General features: G+C 41.7%; 1 protein-coding gene across 5 annotated transcripts in view; it reads left to right on the top strand.

Moving 5' to 3' along the window:
• Positions 1–12,009, top strand: part of LOC108732263 — a 30,378-nt gene that overhangs the window by 12,356 nt on the left and 6,013 nt on the right. For all 5 annotated transcript variants that reach the window (XM_018462954.2, XM_025973874.1, XM_025973876.1 and 2 more), the window contains 2 exons: positions 54–974; positions 2,664–7,283. In XM_018462954.2, the coding sequence (XP_018318456.1) occupies positions 54–974; positions 2,664–7,283 (5,541 nt within the window). The remainder of the gene's footprint in view (positions 1–53; positions 975–2,663; positions 7,284–12,009) is intronic.

Here is a 12,009-nt window from a genome sequence, read left to right as displayed (position 1 = left end):
TTTTGACCATCGCCTGTTACATAAAAAGTTCATCAAGTTCCACTTCATTTCAGATCCACTGCCCAGATGGAACGCTCCGAGAGGTTCCTCAGAACTCAGACCGTACAGCAGCCTTCCCAGGGGTCAAGACATCAACAACTACCCCTCTTTATCAATGTATAATACCAGAAAGCCGTCAGCGAATGGTACCACCTCGAAAAGCGAATCCCAAGAGGCAAAATCCGAATGCCTGGAAGACGCGAATAAACAACAAGAAAGCGGCGAGCTCAGCAAAGAAACAGCCCATGAAAAAACACCCACTACAAGTGGAAATAATGGAAACCCATCTGTACAACCCCAGGAAGACGCCCACAAAATGGAGAGCGACGGAAAAAAGTGCGTTGTTAGAGAAAATCCACTGATGAAAGCTGCCAAAGAAGGGAAACTCAATCCTGCTGCTGTCGCTTTCGAAATGCCCATAAAGATTATCAACCCCATTCCAACAGTCACCCAAAAAGAAGCTCATTCTAAACAAGAAACAGATGATATCTCTCCTGATACGCAAAAGAGTGAAGACCAAGACGTCCTTCCGGATCCTAGAACTCCAGAAAAGTCACCCAAGAAGAGAAAAAATCTCCCCAGCCCGTTTCAGAAGCGGGTAAGTTTCGAATGCAAGTCTGGGGACGAGAGCGACGGGTTCGATGGTACCATCAAGAAGAAAGAGTCGGACGTATTCAAAAAGCTGACGTCCAAATCGTTGGAAATCGAAAGGCCAAAATACAGTGGCGTCAAAATAACATCCAAGTCACTGGAAGGACCCGTTCCATCCACCACCACTGTTCCAACTCCTATCTTGAAGAACGAAGACGTGGACGGAGAGTCCAGGAGATCATCTTCGGAACACGATTCCGAAGTATCGTCTGGATCGGTGTACAGAAGGGTCACGGTGAGAAGAAGACGACAAGATCTGAGGAAGATGGCAACCGTCGATAATGGTAAGTCTTCACGTTTCACTCATTTTCTTCTCCCTGCTGGGATGCACCACAAATTTTCCCCCATGTGCGCCATGTTTTTTAGGCTCCTCCTGTTTATGGGTAGCAACATCATTTCGCCTTTGGCGCTTTTTCATTTTTAATAACTTCTGTACGCTCTCAGGTTTCCGTAACTAACGATTATTGCTACTAAGTAAGGAATATTTGTTGGCTATTCTTAGCTTGAATAAGCACTGTGTAGTAATTAATTAATATACGCTTTAATTAGTCCTGTAACGTAACGCTTGCAGCGCAACAAAATGTGCCTGAGTGGAAGATAATGATAAAAAATTACTGGTGTTAGTTTGTTCTTTCTTCACTAGCGTTTGCTCGAAGAAAGTAGAGTAGTTATTTTTATGCATTACAGCGCAAAATTAACAGCTGAATGTATATTTACTTATATTAGAAAAGCGACTAATAAAATTTTCCACATTTTCTTTTGTCATAAGGAAATATCTAATTTAACGAGACAGTAGAGATCAATGCGAGGTTTAATGATATTCTAATTTTTTCAGATTTTTTAAATAATTGTCTTATTAGAAAGCTTTAAACTTAACTATTACGTTTATTTAAATTTATTATTTCTTTTCTTCAATAAAATAATTTACATATTATAAAACTCCAATTAACACACCCAGTGTTTCTCGCGAAAGAAACCGCGGGGATCGGGCGTTTTTCTTTTATTTTACTTCAATTTGCAGTTCTTGGTTTTCTTATTCGTGTAAGACTGTAAAATAAGTTGACCATAAAGTTCGTCGACGTGCAGATTCAACCCCTGCAACCTGAAGACATTTATACGTTTTCTGTCGGTCTGTCTCTCAACGAAAAAGAAGTTCTTGTTTGAATATATGGTTGTTGTAAACTGGCAAGGAAAAAAATACAGTTCGTTGTGTAATTTATCCTGTTATACGTATAGTTTCTCTGATCTGGTTTTATATCACGTATTTGACTCCCACGCGTCTTCTCGTATTTGGTTACGTTAAAGTTCATAAAAAAACAACTAAATATCATCGCACCAACTTTACGAAATACATAGGCTGTTATGCGATGTCGAATCTGATAGGCATTGAAATAATTTATTATTTAGAAGGCGAACTTAATGTGTAATTCCTTTAAACACCTTTTGGATCACGAAAATATTAAATACGTTTTAGGTTATTTTACCATAAGAATCTTCGTTAATCCAGTATCCAATAAAAACAAAATATGATTAATTTTATGAAGCTACTTTTGATGTATTTATTTCCTTTTAGATAATTCTTTAATTGAGTTTACTGTCCAATTACAATTGATTAATTTTTCTTTGTTCCATTGCTTAACTGTTTTCGTCTACTAATAACATTTCATGGGGTGTAGTTAACATTCTGTAAAACTCTGTTAGCGTCGTATTTCTGTGCTTGCCCACTCTTACCATTTGCACCCACGCATCAGAACAATTAAAGGTGGTGGTTGTTGTAAGGTAATAAAATACATAAAACGTCTGTTCGTTGGTCACAGTCCGTATCAACTCTCGCGGCAACGACGGCAACGTATGACGCGTGTACATGTCCATAACAAGGGACCCATGGTATGTGGGCGCCCACCGCTTCTTATGGTGGCGGGTTGTCTCGAGTTCTCTGTAGTCAGTAACAAAAGTCACTTTACCCCGTGCAGGTTGGCGCCGTAGTACAGAGTCTTCCGAAATTCTCGACTTCCTTCTACCTGATGGCGACGATTACAAATTGGTCTTCATCAATTCCGATAGCAGTTCGAAAGAGGAAGACGTAGATGACAACGACAGTTCTTCCACAGCGTCCAGTTTCATGATAGACGAATGCGATTGGGATTATTTTGAACCAGCGTGCCCTCCGCCTCGCACAGTCATCAATTGGAACTCGCCTTTCGGTTCTCCCCATTTCTATAGACGTAGCGCGTTATCTTCCCCGCTAGGTTCGCCTTTGGTGTACAGGAGGAAGAAGAATTCCGACATTGAAATCGATGAGAGACGATACAGCAGCTCGCCGACTTCTTCCGACAGTTTTTGCATGAAAACTAGGGACGCTGAAGAAAGTTTGCCGACTCTCCAGAAGAGTGTCGCGGAAGAGAACTCGATGTTGCAGTGCATCCATCAGGAGACCAGCGAAAGACAGGGGAGTTTGTGTCGAAACTGCGGAAATCCCCCGCAGTACATACCGATCCCAGTCCCAGTGCCGATTCCGGTTCCCGTTTGGCCCCAACAGTCTTCCGAATCGGTGGAACAGTTCTTGCGCGCGCGGGTCTCTCAGTTTTCTCGTTCGCTCTTTCCAAATGCGAACCCGTTTCCGTTCGCTTGGCCGCTCGTGAGCGGATCCGCCGCCGACTGGACTTCCTTGTTTTCTCTTCAGCAGCACAATGCGATCGACGCTACCAGTGCTATGCCGGTCGCGGAAGACGAATCGGTGCCGCCGCCGATCGACGACGACGACGATAATAATGGTGAAAGCGCCGGTTCTCAAAAGCAGGAGCAGGTGGACGTCAAATTGCAACAGCCCGAGGACGAAAGAGAAATTGCGATCGACTGTGTCGAGATAGGGGGTCATCTGGACGTGGAAAAGTCTAACGTGTTCTCGGAAGCGTCGTCCGACAATAGTGACAGTGAAGTTGAATCCGAAGATGAGAACGGAAATCAGAATCGCATTCCTCTGAGACGGTCTTACAACGTGACGGGTGACACTCGTGAAAGTGACGATGCGCTTCCGAGCAGTGACGTGTACAGTGATAACGACGAAGAAGGACGCTTGTCGCAGACATCCTTCCGCGAAGACGACTCCAGCTCGTCTGGATCGGCGGACACTGACAGTGACGATACCGGTACTGTAGCCGACCAAAAACCCAATCGGTTCTCCAGAGTTTTCGTCGTCAATCCGAAAAGTTCCTCCAGTTCTTCGTCATCGTCCGATAACGATAACGATTCCAACAATGAAAAAGTGATCCTCAAGAATATCAAACGTTTATCCGAACACGAAATCGACCTGAACGATCAACACCCTGAAGGTGGAAAGAAGCAACTGGGCTGGTTGTCCTCCAGCCCGGCGCTGAGCGACGTGAGCGCGGAATCGCTCAACTCCAGCAGCGATACCGACGACGAGGCATCTGCAAGCGAGAAAAACGAAGAGGAAAAAGAAAAGTCCATTGCTGGTGCACACATTGATAACGCCGGTGCAAGTGTTCCGCTCTTTCCACTCGAAAGCGTCGAGCTTGACGACGTTGTTGTTAGTGTGGAGGGGAGCCCACCTGCCGGAGGTGAGCGGGCAGGTGAGCTGGCGGCAGTTGTTAGCGAACACGATGATGGTGCGCTGCTACGCCAACCGGCGCGTTATACGAGTCTTGTCATGATAACTCAACAAGAGTCTTCGACGTATCCCCAAGTCAGCGTTGTCTCCAACGACACTACCAGCCTATTGCCCGACGTGATAGTGCACCACAAGAATTGCGAAGATTTCACCTCATCGCCGTTCTCATCGACGACGACATCATCCTCCGTGGAAGATAAACAAAGAAGCCAAGGTCCTTGCGAAGAAAGCGTGACTGTGGTTTCTAGCGCTACCACGCTGTCAAACGTAGTGTGTTTAGAAGAAGGCCTCGCCGATGATGACTCGTGGGTCGAAAATCTGAGCCACGACGAAGATGACGGCAGGCTTCTACCTACAACCTCCGAGGATGGATCGACGTCCGGTGACGAAATCACTCTCACGTGCACTGCCGCAATCGACCAGGAAGACGAACTCCGCGGTTACCATCGATCGGCGATCGATTTCACCCTTCACACCATCGTTGAAGAGAGCTGCGAGGAGAGTGAAGTTGAACAGGGTGGCAAACAGAAGAAAGCGAGACCACATTCGACCACTGATCTTGAAAAGTACTTCTTCTTTGGCCTCGGAGACGGCAACATCCCCAACGCTAATCAAGTACGCGAAGACACCGTTTCCGAAACGTCCAGCATCTGTAGCGAAGGACTCGATTCCTTTGGTGGCAACGAGGAATGCAGATCGCTGGACAACGATCCCAACGAGCTAGCAACGTCCAGACTAGAAAAATATTTTCTGAGCGGTTTCATGGGCTTCACGACACGCAGGGACTCAGACGGCAGTGTAGGAAGTGACAGTGAGGGACACCCAAGTCCAGAACAACGCAGAAAGCGCCTCGTACGGGCACGTGGCACCGGAAGATCGCATTCCTCCTCGCTGGACAATTTACTAGCCCACGAGTTCTCTACCTCTGAACAACAGAATGACGTCACTGGTAACTCCGGTTGTTCCTCCAGTTCCGACACTGACGTCGTCGAAGAAAGTAATTTCGAGAAGTTGGACGGACAGTTCGACACGGTAAAACGGAAGAAATGCAAGAAACAACGAAGCATGGCAAACGGATCCAGTTCTTCGATGGAAGAACTAAAGAATATCGAAGAGACGAAGGAATGTTTACGAGAATTCGAAAGCGATGACCATATCAAAAAGGACTTCGATATGTTGACGTTGAACAACGACAATGCAACTACGAAACAGAGCAGAGACAGCGGCTTCGTAAGCAGCAGCGATGACCTCCTCAAAGACCAAAAAGACTCGATAGAAAACTCCCACAGCAACTCTAAGACTGAACTTAAACTAGAACTAGAGAGCATAGCCGAAGAGAAGAAAGTAGACGAGAAATATAGCGTATACACCACACCGCCAGCCACTTCGCTAATCCGAAAGGACAGTTTCAATAATTGGAGCTCGGACGAAGAAACCAATCTTATGATGTCCAAAATGCGCCAGTTTTTCAAAACGATGGTGGCAAGCTACAATACACAAAGTTCGCAGTCTTCCAAACCCACGACACCAGTATTGGGCGTTCAAGCTTCAGAAGCTTCCACGACCTCCACTCCTCGTTCCAAGTACCGCCTGAAGCCGCCCCAACTGGTGTACTTCGAAAACGAACTCACAAGACTGATGAAGACGGTGCCGGGAATCCGAGACGACCAAGTTCGAGAAATTGTCGAATACCTCAGCAGCGAAGATACCTGGAGCGATTCGTACGACTCATCTGACTACACCAGCTCGGATCTGGAAGGAAATGCGGGTACGAAGGCCGCCCTTCAACGACAAATTTCTGACAGTTGCCAACAAATAATTAATAAATTCGACACTAACGACAAGGAAGGGGACGAAGGCGACGGCGGATTAATCGAAGAGCAGGCCAGTGTGAATCCCGAGACTGCTCTCGTTTATCAAAAGCTTGTAGCTTCCATTGAAAAATTGACCACATATGACGACGCCGATCTGAAGGCCCGTACTCCTCACAGTTCGCCTCCCATCATAGCAAAAGTGATGCACCATATCGGGAGCCGTTTGGTCGCGTTAATGCATGAGGTATCAAGCGGAGAAAGCCACGTCAGTAGCAGCAGTCCCAAATCACGTTATTACCACAGAAAACTGCATCCAAAGCTTTCGAACGCTTCCTCTACAACCACAGAAGATGAGGATAGCTTGGCAGACTTCTCGCCGTCCACATGGGCCGAAAAGAGCAACCCCGAGGAGCAGAGGATCCTCCACGACGTCCTTCAACGTAGCAAGTCCCATGATGTACTCCTTGCCGAAAGCACAAATCTCCACCAATCCAGCAGTGGGGTGTCAGATATCGCAGAAGAGCGTGAGACCAGCGACTATGAACGATTCAGCTGGAGGGGTAGTTTTGAATCCGCCCTAATGGCAACCGATTCCAGGAACAAACTCTCTCTCATCGGATCGGAAGGATCTGCGTCAGCTTCCGCCTTGGCCATCGCGGCCAAACGCAGGTCCGCGGGTGATCTCATCTTTAGTCACAAAAGCTTAAGTAGGGAACAGTTGGACAGGGTGCGAAGTTGCGGCAGTATCGGGGGTGGTAACAGTGAGGACAAGCTGTGGGTGAGTGCGGAGAATAGACCGACAAAGCGTCGATTGAGTGTTCCCGATGCTACAGCGGGATCTGGCGTTTCGGCAGATGGAGAAGACGACGAAGACGAAAAACTGGGAACGAGATCGACGCTCCCGAGAAGCTTGCAGGTGAATACCGCAACAACGAATTCTCTGCCCCGATTGCCCACAGCCACCCCGTCTCCTAATATGCACAAGAGTCAGAGTATGTGCCACTTCTTCCAACCGAATGCCAAGAGTGCCCGGTATCGTCCTCCAGGATTCGGGAAGTTTGCGTCTCCTAAACGGGCCTTCTCTGCCCCAGGACTGCAACCCTGCCATCGGAGAAGGACCAGGAAATCTCAACCGAATCTATTAACCGGTGAGTTAGTTCTTCTTTTTTTTTTCTTTTTGTTTACATTTTTAATCGTGTCGTAATAAAAATGAATGCAATTTGTTAATATTTCTGAAACGCTCCATTATCTAATCGACGGACATATTAATTTTTATGAATGACGTCTCTACCATGACAGCACGGAAATACCAGTTTCGATGGGCACGTTCGTAACGTCACTCCTTACGAATTCTAAGGTCAAAGTGTTGGCTCTAATTAAAATTGTTGTTTCTTTCAAGTAGGTAACTGTTAGATACTGTCCATGAACATCAACTACTTGCCTCTGCCAACATTTATATTTAACGATAAACGGTCTCATCACTTGAAATATTTGTTACACCGTTTGATGTCGATTTTCATTTACGTGTTTGCTGGTGGATGACGTAGTTTTTGCCATGGAAAACAATGGAGTGTGGCTAAAGGCATTGTTTTGAAACAAACGCTATCGAATACAGCGACCCACTGAGATTTTAACGTGCAAATTCATTTTTGTTGCTTGTTTATTAAGTTCGTACAAATTAAAAACAACGTCAGAAAACAATTGAAATTATAAAACAACTAAAAAAATGAAGACAAAACGAAAGTATTATTAATAGAAAATTGGATTTCTGTTTATTATTTAACTGAAATTGAGTTGGCATACATACATAGAGAGCGGTAGACAGATTGAGTTTTAATTATTAATATCCAATTTTCAACAATGGCGTCATGCTCATCATCTCGTTAAGTATTCGATTTTCAACGTGAGCGTACTGCAAATTTTTATTCTATCAAATAAATTAATGGAGTAATATCCTTATTGTTATTATATCGGTTGATATTCCAACAGCTAGACGCGAGTGTTATTTGTACAAACCATTTTTATTAAAACAATAATGACGTAAGCTTAGGGAGTGATTCAAATAGTAATAATTGCGCAAACGAGTCTAGCTACATATTTATTAAATTTGTTGTTATTGCAAACAAAGCGAGAAATGTTAACTAACCGATAAACTCGATTTGGTAAAAGGAACAATTTGGAAAAGTGGAACGCTTATCCAGCAGAAACGGTAATTAGACGTAAAACCCATGACCAGGTACACATACCTACCCATTTTTTACGTCGGAAATCAATTGGAAAATGAACTAAGAAGAAAATTACAAAAGTATTATTTCCTCATATATAACATTTCTAACAAAAATTATAACCACTTATTATTATTTCAAGTCATTCAACTCATTCTCATTTAAGTGCCCAATTGTTTTATATTTATAACAACCAGATATCACAATCGGACGACCTCTGGGTTCGTTTTTCTTCTTTTGTTTGTATCTGCATATGTAAAAACAAAACAAAAACGGTCAGATTTTGTCAGATTCGTTTTCCATCTGACCGGTTGTAGTGTTGTAGAGGTCAAGGCGTGGCACAGAAAGTTCGCGTTTTAAGCGACAAAAGAAACAATTAACAAAGAAGCAAACAATTAAATAAAAGACTATTCAAATGGAAGAAACTGAATGTTTTTTTGTATTGAGTGTGTGAAATTTCTGCTGGTGAGTCTTAAAACAAAATTTACTTCCAAGATTTGTTGAAATTTGTCTTCAGAAACAAATGAATAATGTGTCATTGTATTTCACTTGTTGACGGCCAATTTTGCCATCATTTTTACACCTTACTCTACGTGCATTAAACAACCGGAAAATTTTCATTTGCATTACCTACGACAAGTCATCGACCTTCCAATGCGGACATGCAAAGACGAAAAGTACCTACCTACAATAATTATATTATTTAAAAGCTAGAACACATGAACAAATGCGACATGAATGTTGTGTGAGTTATTGTAAAAATGTTATCGATAAAAGAAAAATCAATTGGAATTATTTATGGGTATATAAAATATATCTGCAGATATATTTTTTATAGAACTTGAGTGGTTTAATACTGATAAACAGTCAATAATAAATTTCGTAAATAAAAATATCAAAAATTAAGCGTAATAAATTGAGTATCGTATGTGACAAAATGTGAATGTTTTTGTTAGTAATTTTTCACTTAATGGCAATTCCATGGACGACTGAGTTGCAACAATTGCTACAAGACAGATATCGAAAAATTTTGTAAGAAAAAGGCCTTGCTGTAGTTGCAGCTTCTGATTGACTAACTGAACATTTTAATCGCAAATCGCTGCAAATCCAAAGAATGACGGATTATTTCGGTTTAGAAAGCTATCGGAATTTAAGAACAAAACATTCGGTAGCGTGATGCATATCTCCGTTTGTGGGTCAAGGTAACACACATTCCAATGAATGTCCAACGACCAAAATAGAAATTATAGCTTTGGGAAAGAGAAAATCCCATCGAGAGAGAGCTTGAAACCTGTTGTTGGAAAAAGCGAAAGAAGCGAATTAACCAATAACGTTCGAGACTCTGGTCGAATACGTAGGTACACCGTGAAGATGTATCATTTAAATTGATGTCACAATTAAACATTAAACTAGACGACTTTGGTACCATACTTTTTGTGGTGCAAAACAGAAATCTTAAGAAAATTTTGGAACATTCAATTAAACAGTTCAAAAACATATAGGGTTGTTCGGAAAGTCATTTCGTTTTTTTTGTGGAAATGAAAGACAGTTTTCGTATAATAAACAAATACTTTATTAAATTATATATTGACCGTTCTGGTCCAACACCTTTTGCCATCTTTCTGGTAGTAGCGCAATTCCACGCTCATAAAATTTTTGGTCTTTGCTGGCAAAAAACTGATCGAGGAAAAACTGATGATGTTGATCGCGTCTTCGATGTATAGATTAAAAAGCAGCGGTCACAGTGTGCATCCCTGTCCGACTCCCTTCCTAATATTTACTTCTCTACGTTGCAGCTCCAGCTCTATAACTGCCTGTTGCTGTTTATACAAACTAAGTATCGCTCTTCTATCTCTGTAACTCATGCCTACATTTTTAGGTCTATCAGTCTATCTCCCCTATCATTTCTATTGCCTAATCCAAAAGAACCTGCTCTATTACACCATCTTTACCTTCACCTATTACTGAGTTAAACTCTCCTACAACAATTAGGCTTTCCTATCTTTTCACTAAACATAATACGTCTTCATCACTGTAAAATGATGTAGGCATGAAGACCTGCACTATTACCGTTTTTACCAGCTTCTGGTAGAATACCTCAGTAGGTAATAAAAGAAACGTCAATTGTTGGAATTAAAAACGGTTTTAAATGTGGATTGTGGATAATTCTTCATTTAAGTACGTACCTTTCGTTGAATCCAAAGTGGCTTGATTTAACGGTATAGTTTTACGCTGTTTGATTTTAACATATTCTATTAGAGACTGTAGTTGGCGTCAACTTGAAACAATTGATAGTTACCTACCAAATAAAGAATTCGTTTTTTTTTTTTGTATAGGTAACACGTAACATTGAAGACGGTGGTTCTTCCGAAACCTAAACGTTTCTGAAATAGTTCTTTGTATCTGTTTTCTTTCTAACTTGTTTTTATCCTTTTTTAAGTATGATTTTCGCAGTAAGTTAACTCTATTCAATTTGACGTCAACTTCCAATAACTTTTATCTATCAGTTTGATTTGATTTTTTTATCGGACACTTTTGCTGTCTGTCTCGCAGATTGACGGAACAATCAATGATACATCGGACTGTACATGAGTGTATATGAACTAATTAGTTTTCGGTAGATTCGCAACAATTTGAATTCAGCTTTCGCTAGACAGAACTCTGAACTGAAATATTGCACTTGTCACAAGTTTACAATGCGGTTCTAATTCGCCGCAATAGCGGCCAGAGAAAGATGGGAAAAAACGAAGGAATAATTTCTTTGGTGAATAGAGCAAGGCATAGTCTACTTCACAGATTGACATAACCGGATCTAGGACTAATTAATGTTTTCTTTGTATTGCGATGAAAGTTTTCAGATATGAGAGTCTACAAGCAATAGTGAATTAAAATTAAAATGAATGTTTATCTTGGTCGTATAATTAGTGTAGAGTTGTTGAATAATAATAAAACTATATTCTACTAAAACAAAAAAAAAAAACACCATCTGCTAAAACAATCGCACAAATAATAACTAAAAATAATAGTGCATACAGTACAATAAGTTAATATGATAAAGTTTGCCTTTGTGTGATTGTTGATTTGTACGGTAGAGTTGCCACGTTCGTCGGTTAGTAGACATAAGTCCACTGAACTCATTTTGCAAGAACAAAGAACTGAGTCTTGTGGCAGTCAGCCTGAGACGAAAGCAACGCGAACTAATTTCTTTCAATTAAATCTAGAAATTAAACAAGACAGCTGGAGCCGAAGGCCTACCTTTTGCACCAGCGATAGCCTTGGCTTAGCCATAACGTAATGACGTAAGGAGTAACATTCAATTAAAGAACCAATTAGCCACCAGAAGTCACAAATCAATGGATTTAATTTATTGCTGTTGTTATATTATTTAAATTTGTTTAAGACCTCTTATCCAGTTGAAGTATATTTTAGCTAGGAATAACATAAAACTTTAACCCAGGTTAATGGATCAAGAAAAAGTAGGGAAAGAACAAATGTAAAGATAGGGGACGAAAAATTAGAAGAAGTGGCTGATTTAAGATATCTAGGAAGTCAAAAAAGTCAGGACGGAAGGAGTAGTAGGGATATAAAGCAGAGGATAGCGCAGGGTCGAGTCGCCTTCAATAAAAAGAAGTCACTTCTATGCTCGCGA

This window comes from Agrilus planipennis, unplaced genomic scaffold, assembly GCF_000699045.2.
Source record: "Agrilus planipennis isolate EAB-ADULT unplaced genomic scaffold, Apla_2.0 scaffold30, whole genome shotgun sequence".
NCBI lineage: Eukaryota > Metazoa > Arthropoda > Insecta > Coleoptera > Buprestidae > Agrilus > Agrilus planipennis.
Note: the sequence above shows the minus strand (reverse complement) of the source record. Positions and strands in the feature narration are given on the sequence as shown.